A 21,133-nucleotide genomic window follows, 5' to 3' on the forward strand; every position below is an offset into this window, starting at 1 on the left:
CATGAAACAATCCACCTGGATAACGATTGTTTAGATGTGCCCAAACCTGTTCTGATTGGGCCATAGTTAATAAAAAGCTGTTGTGATTTTCGAAAGCTTTTTGTCCTGTCCAGGTAAAATTTCAAGACTCTCTTTACATCCAGAGAGTGCAGAGTTCTCTCAGCAGGGGTAGCTGGATTCTGAAAGAAAGTCGGTAATGAAATTGTTTGGTTCACATGGAAGTCGGAGACTACCTTAGGTAAAAATTTTGGATGAGTTCTCATTACCACTTTCGCAGAATGAAAAACCGTGTAGGGTTCCTGAGCGCAAAGGGCCTGGATTTCGCTGACCCTACGCGCTGAAGTGATTGCCACCAGAAAAGCAGCTTTCCATGTGAGATGCTGCAGCGATGCCTTATGTATCGGCTCGAATGGCGGCAGCATCAGACGTGATAAGACAACGTTCAGTTCCCATGGAGGAGAAGGCTTTCTAATGGGAGGAAAAACCTTCTTTAAACCTTCTAGGAAATCCTTAATAATCGGAATCCGAAAAAAGGAAGTTTGTGAAGGACTCTTTCTGTATGCCGTTATCGCCGCCAAGTGAACTTTTATTGACAGTTGTAAGCCAGATTTTGCCAAACTTAACAAGTATGGCAGGATAGATTGTTCCCCACAGGAAACCGGGTCAATGTTGTTGTGTAAACACCAAATGCAGAATCTCTTCCACTTGCTTGCATAGGCTGATCGTGTGGAAGGGCGCTTTGCTTCCTTCAGAATTTCCATACAGTCCTGAGGTAGGTTCAAGTGTCCATATTGCACTAGCTCAGGAGCCATGCTGCCAAACTCAACGATGAGGGGTTGGGATGAGATATCTGCCCTCTGAACTTCGTGAGAAGGTCCGGACGATATGGTAGCCTGATGTGTGGTTTGAGTAACCGGTGAAGAAGGTCTGGGAACCACCACTGGCGTGGCCACTCCGGAGCAATTAGGATCATTTTGGTTTGAACATTGGACAGCTTCTGGAGGACCGCCGGAATCAGGGGAAGCGGTGGAAAGGCGTAAAGAAATGCTCCTGACCAGCTTATCCACAGGGCATTCCCCAGTGTCCCTGGATGGTAATATCTGGAGGCGAAGTTTTGGCATTTTTTGTTTTCTGGGGTTGCAAATAGGTCTGTAGAGGGGGTACCCCAGAGTGCGAAAATGGAATGAACGACGTCGTCGTGTAGTACCCATTCGTGGTTCTCGTCCATTACCCGACTGAGGGCATCCGCTTGAACATTCTGGATGCCGGGCAGGTGAGTTGCCACTAGTGACAGGTTCCTGGCTAGAAGCCAATGCCAGATTGTCTGAGCCTCTCTGGATAAAATTCTGGACCTGGTGCCTCCTTGTTTGTTCACGTAGTACATAGTGGCCACGTTGTCTGTCTGGAGAAGGAGAGTTTCCGTTCTCAGAGAGGGAAGGAAGGCTTTGAGCGCAAGGTGGACTGCGCGAAGTTCCAGCAGGTTGATATGATAGAGACTCTCTCTCTGTGACCACTCGCCTTGGACTCGAAGATGTTCCATGTGCGACCCCCATCTGATCAGTGACGCATCTGTTACGATGGTTTGAGATGGGGGCCGTTGTTAGAACGGAATCCCCACCAAGAGATTGCTGGGTAAACACCACCACTTGAGGGATTGTAGGGTGTGAGGAGAAAGAAGGACTTTGTTCTCCCAATCGTCCCTCAGTTGACACCACTGATCCTCCAGGTTTTCCTGCAATGGTCTCATATGGAGGCGAGCATTGGGAACCAGATGGATACAAGACGCCATCGAGCCCAGTAGAGAAGCTATTATTCTTGCAGTGGCTTGAGGTCTTTCCTGCAGTTGTTTGCACTTCTGGAGAATCGATAACCGTCGTTCCTCCGGAGGAAACACCTTTCCTAGCCTGGTATCTACAATGGCCCCTAAGTAATGCAACCTCTGAACAGGTGTTGCTGTAGATTTCAGGAGATTGACTTGAAGACCAAGTTTTTGGAGCAGTTGTAGAGTCCATTCGAAATGTTGCTGTGTCTCGAGACAACTGGAGGCCTTTATGAGCCAATCGTCTAGATAGGGGTAGACGAATATTCGCTGTTTCCTCAAGTGGGCGGCTACTACCGCCATGCATTTGGAAAAAGTTCTCGGCGCTGATTTTAGGCCGAAAGGTAGAACTGCAAATTGGTAATGGCGTTTTCCGACGGTGAACCTTAGGAATTTTCGATGTTTCTTGGTTACTGGGATATGAAAGTAAGCGTCGCAAAGATCTATCGCACATAGCCAGTCGCCCTGACGTAGATGTGGATAAATTTGGTGTAAGGCTAACATCCTGAATTTTTCTTTGCGAATCCATTTGTTTGCTGTCCTCAGATCTAAGATGGGACGAAACTCTTGTTTGTCTTTTTTCGGTACAAGGAAATATCTCGAATAAATCCCCTTCCCTTGTTGGCTGATGGGAACGGGTTCTATGGCTCTTTTTTGCAATAGGATATTGACCTCTAACTGTAAAGCTTCGAGATGGCGGTTGGCTGTTTTGGGTGGAACAGATGGTGGAGAACTGGTGAATCTGAGAGCGTAACCATGTCTCACAATATTCAATACCCAGGCGTCTGTTGTGATGCGTAGCCACTCATCCAGATGATTTGAGATACTTCCCCCTACCAGAGTGGATAACGGAGGAGGGGGAAGCAAAGATTCAGGGCTTAGACGTGGGAGCCTGTCGAGTTGTCTGAGTTTGAGGTGTTGAACGACCCCTTGTCGACCTTCGCTGAGTAGAGAAACCCCTTTGATACTGCTGTTGTTGCTGCTGCTGGGGGCGCGAAGACATCCAGTGTGGCGACTGATACCGGTGGGTGAAAAGTCGTCGTTGATATGGCCGGAAAACCTTTCTTTGTTCTTTCGGTCTTTCCATGCCTACCGCTTTCAAGGTATCTAGTTCAGCTTTCATTCTAGCCATCTCGTCATCGGCATGAGAACCGAACAAGGTGGAGCCCGAGAAAGGCAGGTTTTGTATTCTCTGCTGCGCTTCAGGTTTGAGTGATGTAAGTCTCAACCATGCATGCCTTCTGAGCGCTATCCCGTGTGCATAATTGTGCGCGGATAGCACCGAAGAGTCAGCTGCAGCACTTATAATTTGGTTAGACACCATGGCTCCCTCACCCACGACCTCCAGGAAATCTTCCCTTTTATCCTTAGGAAGATGTTCCGCAAACTGCATTAGAGTCCCAGAGGGCACGATCGTACCGCCCTAATAACGCAGTAGCGCTGGCTGCCTTCATCGTGACGGCTGCAGTAGAGCATACTTTTCGTCCTGCAGCATCTATCTTTCTGCTCTCTTTATCTGGAGGTGAAGAAGAAGATGGTGAGGTTGAATGCAGTTTCTTTGCCGCTACTATGACCACCGAATCAGGAACTGGGTCCGACCTCAAGAATAGAGGATCTTGTTCTGGTGGACGATATTTTTTAATAAGTCTGGAAGGAGCAGACTTTGTTGCGGCCGGTGCAAGGAAAATATCCATTGCTGGTTCAAGGAGACCTGGAACCAGTGGAAGCAAAGGTCTGGAAGATGTCCTGTGATGCAAGGTCTCGAAGATCACTGACGTCGATGGCGCAGGTACCGCCAGCGGGATGTTCAGCTTGGTTGCCCCTCGTACTAAGACCTCCTGGAACGTATTCACATCATCTATGGGGGACACTCTCGGGGACGGTGAGTCCGATAGGGTTGGAGAGTAGTCCCGTGTAGACGAAGAAGAACGCCTGTGATGTGAATGCTGAGATCTCTGTGGGTCATGACGGTGCCGAGAGGAAGAAGAGCGTCTAGAGGAATGTCCCGAACGTCTTACAGACCGCGTTGGAGTCCTCAAAACAGACTCTGAAGGCGGAGCCGGAAGAGGCGCCGTAGGTGTTACCGGCGTCTGTGGCAATGGTGATTGTCGAGGAGAGAGTTGTGGAGATGCTGGAAGGAGGATGAGTGAAGCCGAGGATTCTGAGGTTGTATAAACCCTCCTAGGTCTTTTTGATTGTCTTGACGTCGACACACTCCTCGACGTCGAAGTACGGTGACGGCGAGTGCCCTTCGCCGTCGATTCTTCTCGCCGTTGAGAATCTCTCGACGACGACCCTCAACGTCGCCGTGATGACGGTGAACGTCTACGACGTCGAGCACCCCTCGACGTTGATCGATCTCGCCGTTTCGACGGCGAACCGGATTCAGATCTCCTCGACGTGGAACGTCCTCGCCGTGTCGACGGTGACCCAGATCTCGACGGCGAAAGTCCACGCCGTCTCGACGGCGAAATCGTCGTCGACGGCGAGCGATGTCTCTTTCTCGCCGGCGAACCACTCCTCGACGGCGAGCATGTTGGCGCCGTTCCTTGCCTCGACGTCGACGCCCTCGACGTCGTCGGAGACCTGTGCCGTTTTTGAGCCGGTCTGGTCGGAGTTATAGAGGAACCAGTGTGAGCCCTGGTAGAAGACTGACCTTCTCCTCGCTCTGTGGTAGAATGACCACTTTTCCTCCTGTCCTCTTTCGCCTGGAGTCGGATCTTCTCCCTGTCACGAAGGGTCCTTCTGGAGAAGGTTTTGCAGATGTCACACGACTCCGGTTTGTGGCTGGATGGAAGGCAAATTATGCAGACCCGATGTGGATCTGTTTTGGCCTTTTTTCTGCCACAAGAAGGACATTTGTCAAACAGTGAAGGCATTTCTGAAGTAGAAAAACCTCAAAATTCTGTCAGAATCTAACAGAAAAAAGCAGAAAATTATCACTCAATGTTAAAAACGTCGAGTGAAAATGAAATTCAAAAGATTTTAAATGAATTTCTGTCACAAAAGGATTTTGTGAGGTAGAGCTCAATGCTTCAGGGTCCTGTCAGAAAGGAGCCGGAAAAAAGAACTGAGGCAACTGCCTTTTGCTGTGCATGATGGGAAACAGGAAGACTTTACTTTCTTAAAGGCACAGCTCTATTTTCATTCTGTATAATGGCAGCCTATGGGCTACACTGCCCTACATTGTTTTATTCTCATCAGAGGTGTAAATAAAATATGAGAATGTATTTATTTATGTATTTATAGAATAAATAGAGGTTTAAACGTGAAATTTACACTACAACTGTTTTTTCTTCTAACAATTTGGCCTGTGTAGCTGTTCACATAGGCTGCACATGGTTATTCTTAAGTGTTTTTCACAGACCTTTTTTGTCAAGGAGCTGATGATTGCACTTAAGAATATACTACACAACAGTGCTCCGGGGTCCCCGCAGGCGCGCGGAACTATTCAGTGCTTATGACTATACATGGAAATCCCCTACGAGAGAACACGTCCGAACCCAATGGCGGGAAAAAAACAATCTAAGATGGAGTCGACGCCCATGCGCAATGGAGCCGAAAGGGGAGGAGTCCCTCGATCTCATGACTCGAAAGACTTCTTCGAAGAAAAACAACTTGTAACACTCCGAGCCCAACACTAGATGGCAGGATGTGCAAAGCATGTGTATCTGCAGCTACACATGCCATCGAACAAATGTGATGTTGCCTACCCAAGCAAGTGAGGTCCCATTTTTATCAGGAGACTTGGGGGAACACAGAATAGTAAAACAAGTGTTATTGCCGCTTGTCTTTCTCTACATTTTTTCCTTCCAAATGTAAGACCGTGTGTAAAGAAGACACCTATTGCCCTGTAATTCACATGCTAGTATGGGCATCCCGGAATTCAGAGATGTGCAAAAAAAAACACTGCTTCTCAACACCTTATCTTGTGCCCATTTTGGAAATACAAAGGTTTGCTTGATACCTATTTTTCACTCTTTATAGTAAAGCAAATGAATTGCAGTATACCCAGTATAGAAAGAAAACCCATCGCAAGGTGCAGGTCATTTATTGGCTCTGGGTACCTAGGGTTCTTGATGAACCTATAAGCCCTATATATCCCCGCTACCAGAAGAGTCCAGCAGACGTAACGGTATATTGCTTTAAAAAATCTGACATCGCAGGAAAAAGTTAGAGTAAAACGTGGCGAAAAATGGCTGTTTTTTTCACCACAATTTCAATATTTTTTTCATTTCAGCTGTTATTTTCTGTAGGAAACCCTTGTAGGACCTACACAAATTACCCCTTGCTGATTTCAGAATGTTGTCTACTTTTCAGAAATATTTAGCGTTCCAGGATCCAGAATTGGTTTCACACCTATTTCTGTCACTAACTGGAAGGAGGCTGAAAGCACACACAAAAAATAGTAAAATTGGGGTATGTCCCAGTAAAATGCCAAAATTGTGTTGAAAAAATTGGGTTTTCTGATTCGTCTGCCTGTTCCTGAACGCTGGGAAGATGGTGATTTTAGCACAGCAAACTTTGTTGATGCCATTTTCAGGGAATAAAACTACAAGCCTTCATCTGCAGCCCTTTTTTCCATTTTTCTTTTGAAAAAATGACATTCGCTTTATTTTGCCTAATTTCTTGGTCTCCTTCAGGGGAACCCACAAAGTATGGTTACCTCTGGAATCCCTAGGATGTTGGAAAAAAAGGACACAAATTTGGCGTAGGTAGCTTATGTGGACAAAACGTTGGCAACTGAGGGGGAAAAGGCCTGGCAGCGAAGGGGTTGAAGAACTAAGCTCTTTAAGATATGGTTTTATTTTTCCAAGTTTTCCTATTTGCTTGCAAGCCTCATCCTGCTTAGGATCTAAACTAGAATGCAAGATCCCTCATGCATTACATATGACATAGAATGTTTCCGGTCACTGTTAAGCATGTTTTAAGAAATATCATTTTTAAAATAGTATGCAAGTAACAACGTTGTGCTATACCCTGTGTTTACATAATAGGGTTGGCGATCAACTATTTGTATTCTTTACCTTTTGTGTATGCTGCAGGATCCATCTCCATCCTCTGGTTGAAATGAAATGCAAACATAACTAAACAGAAGTTAAGCCTTACTCAATAATCAGTATTAAAAAAATAAAAAAAATAAAAAATACAAGATGTTATCCCCTATCGTATAGGCCTGCTGTGAGAGATGTTGGTAATTAAGACAGGTTTCGTACTATTTCAAATTACAAACCATAGAAAATTAATAAATAAACACTTACGCTGGTCTTCTGGTCTCAAGTAAAGTCAGTAATATCTGGATTGCACTAACTATAGCAGAGTCATTTTTATCCTTTAAGAAAATGTTTGATAAAAGCAGCTCTATAACCTCTTGCCTAGAAAAAAAATAAAGCCTTATCAGTAACATTTCTAAATGTCTTCTTTAACTACATTAGGACACAATTTAAACAAATGACAATAGAAAGGTTACTTCATCTGCAAGTTATTTGAGTGACAGCTACTTCCCACACATTGGATTTCAAGATCTTTGGGAAAACAGAATTAGGAAAAACAAAGTATGCAACAATGAGAACATGACTGACTGCCCAATTGCATAAAGTAGTCAGACAAACTAGTACCCATAATGTTACAAATTTGGTAGAGGAGAGGTAAACGATCTGTGGGGACAGAATGGGATCGAGTAGGCAGACCCAGATGCAAATCTAGTCTCGCAATGTTACGTTTTTTATTTAACTATTTAAAAATCTGTCGCACCTGGTTCAAGAAATGCACCAACAAAATAACCTTACGTTAACCCATGAGAAAGAAAAATGATCGTCCTCCCTTCAATAATACAGAAGTCGTTTATTCTGCTGTGTTCACATTACTGTGTAATTCAAACAAAAGGTGACTTTTTTGCTTGGAACAAGTGCAGTCAAAAACAGCCAACACCTTTCCAAGTTCCTGTATATTCCTTCTTAAGGGAAACAGTAAAACTCCACATTTAACAAATCCAAGTCCAAGGCACACGCCCAAATTCATAGAGACTCCGAACGGTTTGAAAAGTTTTTCTTCGTGATTTAATTCCTGGCAATTTGTCTCCTTTGAATATACCCAGTCCTAGCCAAATCTCAGCCAACGTGTTTCGTCATTTGGGAGTATCCCCATTACTTCATCAGGGCTTCCACCTGAGTAACTTGTGAACAAATATAATCTGTAGATCTTCAGAGATTACCCTCTTAAAGTTCAATCTTGATGCTCTATAAATTTAGCATTATCAAAGTTATCAGTCTCTATTGCCATACTGCTAAAACCACTTGTATCTCAGTTGTAACTGCAAAAAACATAACTTAATCATTATGAGGTTGACAAGCAAGTACACTCCTGAACACAGGGGAGGAGAATTTCAAGGTCAAATCCTTCTCCATTCGATATATCGGGCCCCGTTAGGCAGATACTCACAATCTTGGGTCTATTTTGCTCCTGGTGAAAAGCCCTAACCACTTAGAACCTTTCCTTGGGCCTTCTGGCCTCCAACGTGGTACACTCTTTTAAGAAGCTAGTTCCACTGGATCCCTGCAACGGTCTTTGTACGTTTGTCCTCTGGTGCGTCTGTTCTCCCAACTGGTCCATAGAAGGTGTAAGGAGACCAGCTTCCCAGGTCCTGGGTAAGAGACCCTCTGGTCCTGTGGTCAACTGAAGTCCAAATACTGCGTTGGAGAGCATCAGGGTGTTCGTCCTGAACAGATACCTTCTTGGGACATGTACATTTGACCTTGGTGCATATCTTTCACCTCAGATCGATACTTCTCTGGACTTTGTAGGCCAATGAGAAGCAAAACTGCACTCCAAGGCAGAATTTCCCCATGTATAATTGTCTCATTGCAGACAAAACAGTAACCCATACTGACTTTCTCAAAGAGTGTCCACTATTATTATAAGGACTATCCAGATCCATATCCAACCATGTAGAGTTCCCTATGCGCCAGGCTACCTATGCACAATTACCAGGCTACGCACAACAGCAGTCTCTCACACAGTCCTCACATGTGCACATATGCTTACATGTAACCATCCAAGTGCCCCCTACACACTTGCTAAGGTCGAAGCAGCCTTACCTTAAAAGGTTGACAGGCATTAAGCATGCGCAGCCTGTTTACCGTGGGTAAGTCACCAGTTGTGAGGTTCATCCACAGTTCAACACAAAAATCAGAACAAAAAACGAAAAAAAAAAATCTGAGCAGGTTAAATGGATGGAACCCATTTTGACCATCTCAAATGGATCCCATTAATAAAAAAAAAATGAATTACAAGCTCACAAAAAATAGTTTCTAGTGCTTGTAATGGGCACATAGTAAATATCACAGGTGAAGGCACTGGTCATAAGGTTATTTCAAGTAACTTTCTTAGTAGACACAAATATGAAAAAGTACATTTATGCTTTAAAAATCCATTAAACAGTATCTCTTATATCCCAGTCTACACTTTGGAGCTTGTATTGATGGATTATAATGAAGACACAAGAGTACTACATGGCAGCCTATGTAGGAAAGTAGCCTCTTACTAGCTTGGTTACCCCACTTTTTGCCTGTTTATCAGTGTGTTTGGCTGTGTTCACTGGGAACCTGTTCACCGGGAGCCCAGCAAGTATCATCTCTACTAAATTTGGTTGCGGTTAACTTTCTTCCCACAATTGGTATACTGGACCTCCTATGTAAGACCCTAGTATATGGTACCTAGGTACCAAGGTGTAGGAAAATGGCTCCCTGTTGCAGTTACCCCCCACTTTTTGCCTGATACTGACTTGACTAAGAAGTGTGCTGGGACCCTGCTAACCAGGCCCCAGCACCAGTGTTCTTGCACAAAACATTTACCATGGTTTCCACAATTGGCACAAAGATAGGTCCCTTGTAAAAGGCATCAGTGGTACCAAGCGCCCTGTGACCAGGGAAGGTCCCTAAGGGCTGCAGCATGTGTTGTGCCACCCTATGGGACCCCCCACGTAACACATGTACACTGCCACTGCAGTGTGTGTGTGTTGGTGGGGAGGAAAAGGAAAAGGCAAAGTCGAAAAGGAATACCTCTCAGGATGCCAGGCACACAAAACACTGCCTGTGGCATAGGTAAGTCACCCCTCTAGCAGGCCTTAAAGCCCTAAGGCAGGGTGCACTATACCACTTGTGTGGGCATAGCTGCATGAGCACTATGCCCCTACAGTGTCTAAGTCCTTTCTTAGACAGTGTAAGCACAGTGTGGCCATATTAAGTATATGGTCCGGGAGTTTGTCAAAAATGAACTCCACAGTTCCATAATGGCTACACTGAACACTGGGAAGTTTGGTATCAAACTTCTCAGAATAATAAACCCTCACTGATGCCAGTGCTGGATTTATTAAAAAAATGCACACAGAGATTTTACCCCAGTCCTTTAGTGCAGGACTGACTGATCTGTGCCAGCCTGCCACTAAGACGAGTTTCTGAGCCTCAGGGGTGAGAGTCTTTGCGCTCTCTGGGGCCAAAAACAAAGACAGCACTGGGAAGAGGTGCTTCACCCCCCAACCCCCCCACACACCCACCCACCCCTGCAGGAACTGTAACACCTAGCAGTGAACCTCAAAGGCTCAGGCTTCGGTTTACAATGCCCCAGGGCACTCCAGCCAGTCCAGAGGAGATAATGAGAAAAACAAGGCGGGGTCACCCTCCAGCCAGGACAGCCCCTAAGGTGTCCTGAGCTGAGGTGACCCCTGCCTTAGAAAATCTTCCATCTTGCTTTGGAGGATTTCCCCTAATAGGATTAGGGATGTGCCTCTCCCCACAGGGAGGAGGCACAAAGAGGGTGTAGCCACCTCCAGGGACAGTAGCCATTGGCTACTGCCCCTCAGACTTAAAAACACCCCTAAATTGAGTATTTAGGGGCTACCTTGAACCCAGGAAACCAGATTCCTCCAACCTGAAACAAGGACTGCTGACCTGAAAGCCCTGCAGAGACGACCGACATGACAACTGACTTGGCCTCAGCCCTACCGGCCTGTCTCCAGACTCTGGAACCTGCACAGACGCATCCAGCGGGACCATTGACCTCTCAGGACTCAGAGGACTGCCCTGAACCCAAAGGACCAAGAGACTCAAGTGGACTTCCAAGAAACCAAGAAACAACAACAACAAAGAAATCATCTTTAAAGGAGACTCCAGCCTCACTCTGGAAGCGCGAGTCTTCACACACTGCACCAGATGCCCCCAGCTTGTGTCCAGAAGAACCAACACCACAGAGAGGACGCCCAGGCAACTCCAACGACATGTACACCCTGAGTCGACCACCCTGCACCCCCACAGCGACATCTGCAGAGAGGATCCAGAGGCTCCCCCTGACCGCGACTGCCAGGTAACAAAGGAACCGGACGCCTGGAAGAAGCACTGCACCCGGAGCCCCCAGGACCGAGAGGAACCAACCACCGGTGCAGGAGTGACCAGCAGGGGGCCCTCATCCTAGCCCAGTCGGTGGCTGGCACGACAAGCCCCCCGTGCCCTGCCTGCATCATCAGAGTGACCCCCGGGTCCCTCCATTGATTTCAATGCAAAACCTGTTGCTTTGTTCACACACTGCACCTGGCTCCCTCTGTGCTGCTGAGGGTGTATTTTGTGTGCCTGTTTGGGACCCTCCTGCCCCCAGTGCTCTACAAAACCCCCCTGGTCTGCACCCAGAGGACACAGGTACTTTACCAGCTAGCAGACTGGAACCGGAGCGCCCCTGTTCTCCATAGGCGCCTATGGATTTTTTTTTTTGGGGGGGGGGGGGGGGGTACATGGACAGGTGCACAAAAACACCTGAGAGCACAGGGGCAGCCAGGTGCAGTAAGCAAAGTAGGCATCGGGTTTGCTATTGAAAGCAATGGAGGGACCTGGGGGGTCACCCGGTTGGGGGACGTCACTGGCGATGCAGGCAGGGCACGGGGGGGCTTCTCGGGCCAGCCACGGACTCCTGCACTGGTAGGTGGCTCCTCTTGGTCCTGGGGGCCGCGGGTCAGGGCTTGGTCCAGGCGTCAGTTCCGTTGTTACCAGGCAGTTTCAGTCAGAGGGAGCCTCTGGATCCTCTCTGCAGGCGTCGCGGGGGGGGGGGGGGGGGGGGGGGAGCCTCTGGATCCTCTCTGCAGGCGTCGCGGGGGGGGGGGGGGGTTGGCTCAGGGTGCCCACGTCGTTGTAGTCACCTGGGAGTCCTCGATGCACCGTTGGTTCTCCTGAACTCGAGCCGGGAGTGTCGGGTGCAGAGCATGAAGTCTCACGCTTAAGGCTGGAAGAGAGTTCTTTGAAAGTTGCATCTTTGTCGCAAAGTTGCTGCGGATTTTGAACAGTGCCGCAGTTCTCAGGAGTTTCTTGGCCTATACTTCACGAAGAGGGAATACCTGGACCTGGTATAAGGTCAAGTACCATAGGTACCCACCACACACCAAGCCAGATTCCTACAGCTTGAATATCCTCAGTTTATTCTTACCTCATTACAGGGATCCAGGTACTCTGCTTAGCTATGCACTGCTGAGTAAAGTCTTTGTATGTTTTTTTTTTTTTTGGCTAGCTCTGTCCTTTTACTCAGCGAGCTTAACATTGCTCAGAGATAACTGTTAAGCACCCTAAAAATACATCTTGCTGAAGGACCAGTGGGGCAGATTTCAGACTAATGCAAAAATGTATACTTTTTGTAAAATTGACCACTGCCCTGTCTTCCCAGAGACAAGAGTGGCTGACAGTGATGGGCAACATATCTTCTAGTCGGGCACAAGCCTTTTTATCTGTACATGTGGGAGCTTGGAGTGGACAGTGGTTTGTGGAGCTGACTGCCCTCTCGGTAAAAACTTCAGTCCTGCACAATTGTGACCCATGGATTTCAGGTGGGGATACACAATCATTCACATCATATGTGGGATGGCGAGTGACTACAGGAAAGTGCCATTTTTGACATTGTCACCCATTTTATGCTACTGGCACTAAGGTTTTTCGATTGAATGTGCACTGGGATCCTACTAACCAGGTCCCCCAGTGCTCGTGCTTTTTCCCTAAAACAAGGTCAACAAATCTAATTGTGTACAATTGGCACATAATTTAGCACCCCTTTAAGTCCCCAGTAAATGGTACGTCTGTTGTCTAGGGCATGTGTACTAAAGAAGGGTCCCTAATGCCTGCAGCATGCATTATGGCACCCTCAGGGACTGCCCAGCAAATTGCATGCAGACAGTCATTGCAGGCTGCATGAAATGGTACAAAACAGGAGTGAAAACATGACATGGCACACTTGTGTACTATGCCAGAGCCACTGCATACAAGTCACCCCTACTTCAGGCCTTAGAGCACCAAGGCAGGGTACATTATATTTGATGTGAGGACACAGATATGCCCCTATGATGTCTAGTTTGATTACTAGATATCACCAGTGAACAAGGAAGTGATCTTCAGGTATGTACTAAACACTGAGTAGTTACCCAGCTACATAATTCCTTCACTAATACCTATGGTGTTTAGTATCAAATGCCTCGCCTTAATACACCCATACTGATGCTGGTGTTGGATTTATTGTTACCGACACCCAGAGGGCAACTGATAGGTGCCCCTTAAACCCTACTAGTACCTCTAGTGTCCTGGCTAACTGGTATCAGCCAGCCTTCCACCACAGATAACTTTCTTACCCCCTGGAGGTGAGGGCCCACACTCATAGGCCGGAAACTATGCCTGTTCCAGGGGAAGATGGTATCACCTGCTCCAGCAGGACGGCTAGTGAATCTGCATACCAAGACCAGAGAACAGGGACTTCAAAGCCCCTGCTGCCGGCACTATGCAAAGCCCTGCTTTCCCCAGACCTGAGAGAGTCAACCTCCTGCCCTGAGGCCAATTTGGCACCAGAACAGGAGGGACGATTAGCTATGCAAGTAGGTGGTGTTGCACTACCAGGATAGTCACACGCCTAAGGTCAGCTGTCTGATGTGCTCCACAAAAGAAGGCTTCCACCATCTTGTTTTTGGTAGAACTAAGAACTCTGGGTCAGAGTGGTACCCATCCCCCACAGGAAGTGGTCATATAGGGGATGTAGTCACCCCAAGGATAAGTAGCCCATTGGCTACAACCCTATAATCCTCCAAATGCCCCTAAAAAGAGAATTTAGGTGTCACGTTGACACCAGGAGCTCACATGACTAAAGGACAAATAGGAGCTGCCTAGTGTGAGAATTGTGGACTAGCTGTGAACCTTTGGCGCTAAATGCTGCCTACGTGCTGTTGTCCCCAAAAATCGCAAGGACCAGACTCGTCTTGCAGCTGTGCATCTACCAAAAGCCTCGAAGTGCTGTCAACACTTCGCTAACCAGCCAGCATCTCCCTTAGAGTGGAGGAGTCACTTCCCTGCAACCTGCAGATACCATCCAGGCCACTGATCTGCTGACAACCGGTTCATGGAAGCAGAAGTCACAAGAAAGCAGCTTCTATACTCGAGGGGGACAGACCCAGCCCTCCAGCCAAATTTGAAGATGCCAAAACCCCCAGGGAACATTTTGCACCAATACCAGGGGTATCAGAGCAGTTCAAGCACCAAGGCTTCTTTGGATCTAAACCAGACACCACTACTGCTAAAACCTACTTGCCCACCAAGGGACGATGAAACTGATTAGGCTAGCCATGAGTGGCCCTGCTGTTTGTTTTGTTTCCCACCTCTGCAGATCTGACAAAGGCTAGTGAGCGCCTTAGACGTACAGAAACGGCTAGTCAAAACCCTCTGCACCCAAGCTCCCCAGCCCACATCCACGAACAGACTATGCCACCTTTCTCCCAGAACCCTCACGAACAGAGCCCCAAGGTAGGAGCTCTGGGATCTGTCCCCCCCCCCCCAAGTCCCTTCTGCAGCCTGTTTCTAGGTGGAGCCCCCACCGCCCCCACTTCTTCACCAACGGTACAGCACTCAAGACTACCGACCCATCTAGACCCTCTGCACCTGGACACTTCACGGCAGGTAAGCCCAAACTGCTGGTGACTCATGACCTTGACTCCCTAGTGTAGGAAAGTACCCTCTTTTTGGCAAGGTCCCCCCCCCCCCACACTTTTTGCCTGTCAGTGTGTTGACTTCACTGGGATCCTGCTAACCAGGACCCTAGTGACTGTGCTCTATCACTCAAAATTTGGTTGTGCCCGACTTTATACACCCCACAATTGGCATACTGGTGCCCCCATGTAAGTCCTTAGCACCCAGGGCATTGGGGGCACCAGGGGTTCCCCATGGGCTGCAGCATGTATTATACCACCCATGGGATCCCATGCAAAATGGGTCTGTAGGCCTGTCATTGCAGGCTGCGTGAAAAGGTGCATGCACCCTTTCCCTACAGGTCACTGTAAGACACCCCTACGATAGGCCCTCCTAGCCCAGAGGGCAGAGTGCAGAGTGCAAGTACCTGTGTGTGAGGGCACCCCTGCAGGAACAGCGGTACCTCCACGAACTCCAGCGCTATTTTCCTGGACTTCGAGTACGGAGAAGCCATTTTACCCATGTACTGGACATAGGTCACTACTTATGTCCAGCTACATAATGGCACCTCCGAACCTAGTCATGTTTGCGATCAAACATATTGGAATCATACCCCAATACTGTTACCAGAATGGGCTGTATGATTCCATGCACTCTGGGGGCTCCTTAGAGGACCCCCCCCCCCCAGCTTTGCTCCTACCAGTTTGCAGGGTTTTCCTGGGCAGCCTGCAGTGCTGCCACCCTACAGAAAGGTTTCCGCTCTTCAGCTTCTTGAGCAGCTCAAGCTCAGGAAAGCAGAACAAAGGATTTCCTTTGTGAGAGGAAGGCAACACCCTATCCCTTTGGAAATAGGTGTTACCTGGCTTGGGAAGGGTAGCTTCCTCAAGCCACTGGTATGCTTTGAAGGGCACACTTGGTGCCCTCCTTGCATAAATGTTTTACCACCAGACCAGGGACCCCCGGTACCTGCTCTGGCACGAAACTGGGCAATGGAAAGGGGAGTTACTACTCCCTTGTCCATCACCACCCTAGGGGTGGTGCCCAGAGCTCCTCTAGGTGGCCAATTGATTCTGCCATCTTGAATCCAAGATGGGCAGAGGCCTTTGGGAGCATCTGAGTGGCCAAGTGAGGCAGGTAACATCTTAGCCCCCTCCTGAGAGGTGGGCCCCCTGCTAGGTGACCAATCCCCCTTTTAAGGGTATGTAGGGCCTCCCTCTTGGGTGAGTCCTCAGATTCGACATGCAAGATTTCAGCCGGACTCCTCTGCAACATTTACTTTGACTTCTGGCACTGGAACTGCGAATGGACTCCACAGGAACCTACTATCTGCAGCTCCAGCAACAACTTCGCTCTACAACTTTATTTCTCTGGCTCCTTCCAGCAACTGCAACATTTCCCCCGCTGTGCATCCTCTGAGGGCTGCAAGTCTTTAGTCAGCACCAAGAACCAAGAAGGAATCTAACTTGGAGTAAAGGAGTCACTCCCCTGCGTCTACAAACAGCAACGCCAGCCGGCTGCATGGGTCCTCTCTCCTGCAACTCTGCATGGATCCTGCAACACAGGTGGCGGTTTTGAGTGGTCCCCTCTACCAGCTGTCCAACTTTGGAGATGGTGAGTCTTTGCCTCTCCTTGCAGGACAGTACCAGGCCCCATGTATACCCGGGCTCCAGCACTCTTCCCTGCAAAGTGTAGTCTCCTGCTTGCTGCTCCAGCGACGTGGGAGTTGACTGTGGGGCCTGCATCCAAGAATTCTGGCTCTCCTCACTGGTGAGGGTCGCCTGGTAATCCCCTCCTTGGGTTGACTTGCCTCTGCACATCCTGGTCCCCAGCAGATCTGCAACGCTTCATCTGTGACTTCTGCCTTTGCCGAGGCTTGTTGGTGGTTTTTCCACACCACTGATGGACTGCAACTCTTCTTCACATGTGGGGCATTGACTGCATCACTTCTGGTACTCTTCCCTGCTGCATAGCAGACTCCTGGTCTTCATTGTCGACCTGGTCCTGCATCTCCACAAGGGTGCATAGTGGATCCTGGCCCAACCGGAGACTCCAACTGGAACTGGACATGGTCCCCTTCATTTGCTGGTCCTCTTCTGTCTAGCTCAATCTTTCACTTCTTGCAGTCTTTTTACCAAGTTTCTCAGTGGGTTTGGGGCAAAACAGGTACCTGCCTCTTCTCCCCCCCTCACTTTGGGGAGCGGGGGGTGGGGAATTTGATACTTACATTTTGGGGTTCTTAGTTCCTCCACCTCCCCTCTACAGATTCCACTTAACTAAGTGGTATTCTGACCGCTGCATTCCATTTGTTTGACAATATGGTTTGGTCTCCCCCTAGGGTCACTATTGGCTGTTATTTCACAGTTTTCTATTGCTTTCAATGCCCATTTCTGATTACTAAGGTGTATAGAATAGTGTGTTGACTCATCTGCTAGTAGAGTATTGCCTGTTTAGTATTTTAGCATTTGTGTCACTAAAATAAAGTACCATTATTTTTATAACACTGTGTGGTTATTTTAAGTGTGCGAGTGCTGTGTGACTGTAGTGGTGTTGCACAAGCTTTGCAAGTCTCCTAGATAAGCCTTGGCTGCTCATCCACAGCTACTTCGAGAGAGCCTGGCTTCCTAGACACTAACTACACCACATCAATAGGGGATACCTGGACGTGGTATACTGTGTTAACACCATAGGTGCTCACTACACACCCAGCCAGCTTCCTACACCCAACACCCTAAGTTCTAAAGAGGAGCCCGAAGTACATTTAGAAGTACTTGCATGCAGGACGTTTCTTTCTCCATAGGAAAGCATTACCGCGTCTAAAGCAAATTTATGTGACACTTTTGCCTCACTGTAAGGAAAATGTTATTTATCCAGTAGATATCTATTTGTGGCATGTAGTACTGCAGATGCACATGCTTTGCATAAGTCCGCCATCTAGTGTTGGACTGAGAGTTACGTTTTTTTTTTCTAAGAACATTTGAGTCAAGTTCGAACGACAACTGACACTGCGCACGGAGTCCTTTGTTAGATTGTTTTAGCGCAGGCAGGTGAAGTAAAGAGTGTTTATATGTATAAACAAATAGTAAATAAAAGATGTCCATGGAATGTATATAGAAAATGTCACTTACCCAGTGTACATTTGTTCGTGGCACATAGTGCTGCAGATTCACATGCTATGCATTATTCCGCCATCTAGTGGTGGGCTCGGAGTGTTACAAGTTGTTTTTCTTCGAAGAAGTCTTTTCAGAGTCACAGGATCGAGTGACTCCTCTCGGTCATATTGCGCATGGGCATAGACGCCATTGTTAGATTGTTTTCCTGCAAAGGGGTGTAGGAAGGAGTGAGTAAGAGTATAAATGTTCTATAAAATTAGTAAGTAAAAATAGATGTAAATGCAAATGTAACTATCTATATATGTACAAATAGTAAAAACTGCAACGTCTACAGGCTTCTGGGGAGGAGGGAGGGTGCATGTGAATCTACAGCACTACATCCCATGAACAGATGTACACTGGTTAAGTGACATTTTCCGCTCAATGGCATGTGTAGCTGCAGATACACATGCTGTGCATAGACTACAAAGCAGTTACTCTCCCCAAAAATTGTGGTGGCTAGCATATAGGAGTTGATTGAAAAAATGTTAAGACCGCTTAGCCAACATTGGCCTGTTGCTCTGAAAATACATCTACACAATGTTTCGTAAATGAATGAGGAGTAGACCATGTGGCAGCTTTACAAATATCTGCCATTGGTATGTTTCTTAAGAATGCCAAAGACGCACCTTTCTTTCTAGTGGAATGCTCTAGGTGTGATCAAAAGTTGTCTTTTTGCCTTCATGTAACATGTTTGTATGCATTTAACAATCCATCTAGCTAATTCTTGGTTAGAGATAGGATTGCCTTTATGTGGTTGTTGAAAGGCAACAAAAAGCTGTTTTGTTTTCCTAAATTCTTTAGTTCTAGCTACATAGTACATTAGAGCTCTTTTAAGGTCATGCATATGAAGGGCTCTTTCTGCAACTGGGTCTGACTGTGGAAAGAAGACTGGCAAATACACTGTTTGGTTTATGTGAAAAGGTGATGCCACTTTGGCATAAATGTGGGATTAGTTCTAAGTACCACTTTATGTTTGTGCACTTGTAAAAAAAGGTTCTTCAAGAGTGAAGGCCTGTATTTCACTAACTTCGCAAAGAAGTAATAGCTACTAGGAAGGCAACTTTTCATGTCAAAAATTGAACCTCACAAGCATGCATAGGTTCAAAAGGTGGCCCCATGAGTCTGGCGAGTTCGATATTTAGATTCCAAGTAGGAATAGGTGGCGTTCTAGGTGGAATACTACATTTTAATCCTTCCATGAAGGCTTTTATGACCGGAACTCTAAATAGAGAGGTGTGTTAAATAGTCTGCAAGTATGCTGATATTGCAGTAAGATGGATTTTAATGGACGAGAAAGCTAGATTTGATTTCTGCAAATTAAGTAGATAGCATACAATATCTTGTATTGATGCTGTAAGTGGATCAGTATTTTTAGATTGACAATAGTAAACAAATATTTTCCATTTGTTAGCATAACATTGTCTAGTCGTAGGTTTACGTGCCTACTTGATCACTTAGATGCATTTTAACTGAAATTTTAGGTATCCAAATTCTAGGACTTCAGGTGCCTAATCACTAAGTTGAGAGCACTGGGGTTTGGATGCCTGATTTGACCTTTGTTTTGGGTTAACAAATCCATCCTGTTTGGAAGTTTGAAGTGAGGTACTACAGACAGGTCTAGAAGTGTGGTGTACCAATGTTGTCGTGCTCACGTTGGGGCTATGGGTATCATGGTGATAGATGTCTGATGTAGTTTGTTGACCAGAAAGGGAAATAGTGGGAGAGGGGGAAAAGCGTAAGTAAATATCAATGACCTGTTGATCCATAGAGCATTGCCCTTGGATAGAGGATGTGGGTGTCTGGATGCAAAGTTTTGGCATTTTGCCTTTTCGCTTGCTGCGAATAGTTCTATTTCTGGTGTTCCATACTTTTCAAAGTACTTTTGAAGCACCTGAAAGTCAATCTCCCACTCGTGTGTCTGTTGGTTGGTCCTGCTTAGGAGATCTGCCAGCTGACTGTATATTCCTGGAATGTATTCTGCTAATAGATGAATGTGATTGTGAATTGCCCATTTCCATATTGCTTGGGCTAAAAAAAGACAGTTGAGATGAATGTGTCCCGCATTGTTTTTTCAGGTAGTACACGGTCGTCATATTGTCTGTTTTTATGAGAACAATTTTGTGTTTTAGAAGGGGTTGAAAAGCTTTTAGGGCAAGGAACACAGCTAATATTTCTAAATGGATTATGTGAAAATGTATCCATTTCGAATACTATTCCCCTTGAATGGTAAGGTTGTTGAGATGAGCTCCCCAACTGTAAGGAAATGTCTCCTTGGCATGGTTACCCCGTGACTTTTTGCCTTTTGCTGATGCCAAGTTATGACTGAAAGTGTGCTGGCACCCTGCTAACCAGGCCCCAGCACCAGTGTTCTTTCCCTAAACTGTACCTTTGTCTCCACAATGGGCACAACCCTGGCACTCAGGTAAGTCCCTTGTAACTTGTATCAAGAGCCCTGATGCCAGGGAAGGTCTCTAAGGGCTGCAGCATGCCTTATGCCACCCTAGCCCCCCCCACCCCTCAGCACATGCACACTGAATCACAGCTTGTGTGTGCTGGTGGGGAGAAAATGACTAAGTCGACATGGCACCAAACCACCCCCCCCCCCTTCTCAGAGTGCCATGCAAACCTCACACTGTCTGTGGCATAGGTAAGTCATCCCTCTAACAGGCCTTACAGCCCTAAGGCAGGGTGCACTATACCACAGGTGAGGGCATATGTGGAAGAGCTCTATGCCCCTACAGTGCCTAAGCAAAACCTTAGACATTGTAAGTGCAGGGTAGCCATACGAGTATATGGTCTGGGAGTTTGTCAAACATGTTCCATAATGGCTACACTTAAATCTGGGAAGTTTGGTATCAAACTTCACAGCACAATAAATGCACACTGATGCAAGTGTGGAATTTATTGTAAAATACACCCAGAGGGCATCTTAGAGATGCCCCCTGAATACCAGGCCGACTCCTAGAGCTAGGCGGACCAGTTTCTGCCAGCCTGCCACAACCAGACGACTTGCTGGCCACATGGGGAGAGTGCCTTTGTCACTCTGTGGCCAGGAACAAAGCCTGTACTGGGTGGAGGTACTTCTCACCTCCCCCTGCAGGAACTGTAACACCTGGCGGTGAGCCTAAAAGGCTCACCCCTTTTGTTACAGCACCACAGAGCATCCCAGCTAGTGGAGACAGCCGCCC

The 21,133-nt window shown here is 47.0% G+C and overlaps 1 protein-coding gene across 6 annotated transcripts in view; it reads right to left on the bottom strand.

Moving 5' to 3' along the window:
- The window catches only part of PPP6R3 (protein phosphatase 6 regulatory subunit 3), a 1,278,047-nt gene that overhangs the window by 1,048,835 nt on the left and 208,079 nt on the right, over positions 1–21,133 (bottom strand). For all 6 annotated transcript variants that reach the window (XM_069223039.1, XM_069223035.1, XM_069223038.1 and 3 more), the window contains one exon: positions 7,081–7,194. In XM_069223039.1, coding sequence (XP_069079140.1) covers positions 7,081–7,194 — 114 coding nt within the window. The remainder of the gene's footprint in view (positions 1–7,080; positions 7,195–21,133) is intronic.

Source organism: Pleurodeles waltl, chromosome 3_1, assembly GCF_031143425.1.
Source record: "Pleurodeles waltl isolate 20211129_DDA chromosome 3_1, aPleWal1.hap1.20221129, whole genome shotgun sequence".
Lineage (NCBI taxonomy): Eukaryota > Metazoa > Chordata > Amphibia > Caudata > Salamandridae > Pleurodeles > Pleurodeles waltl.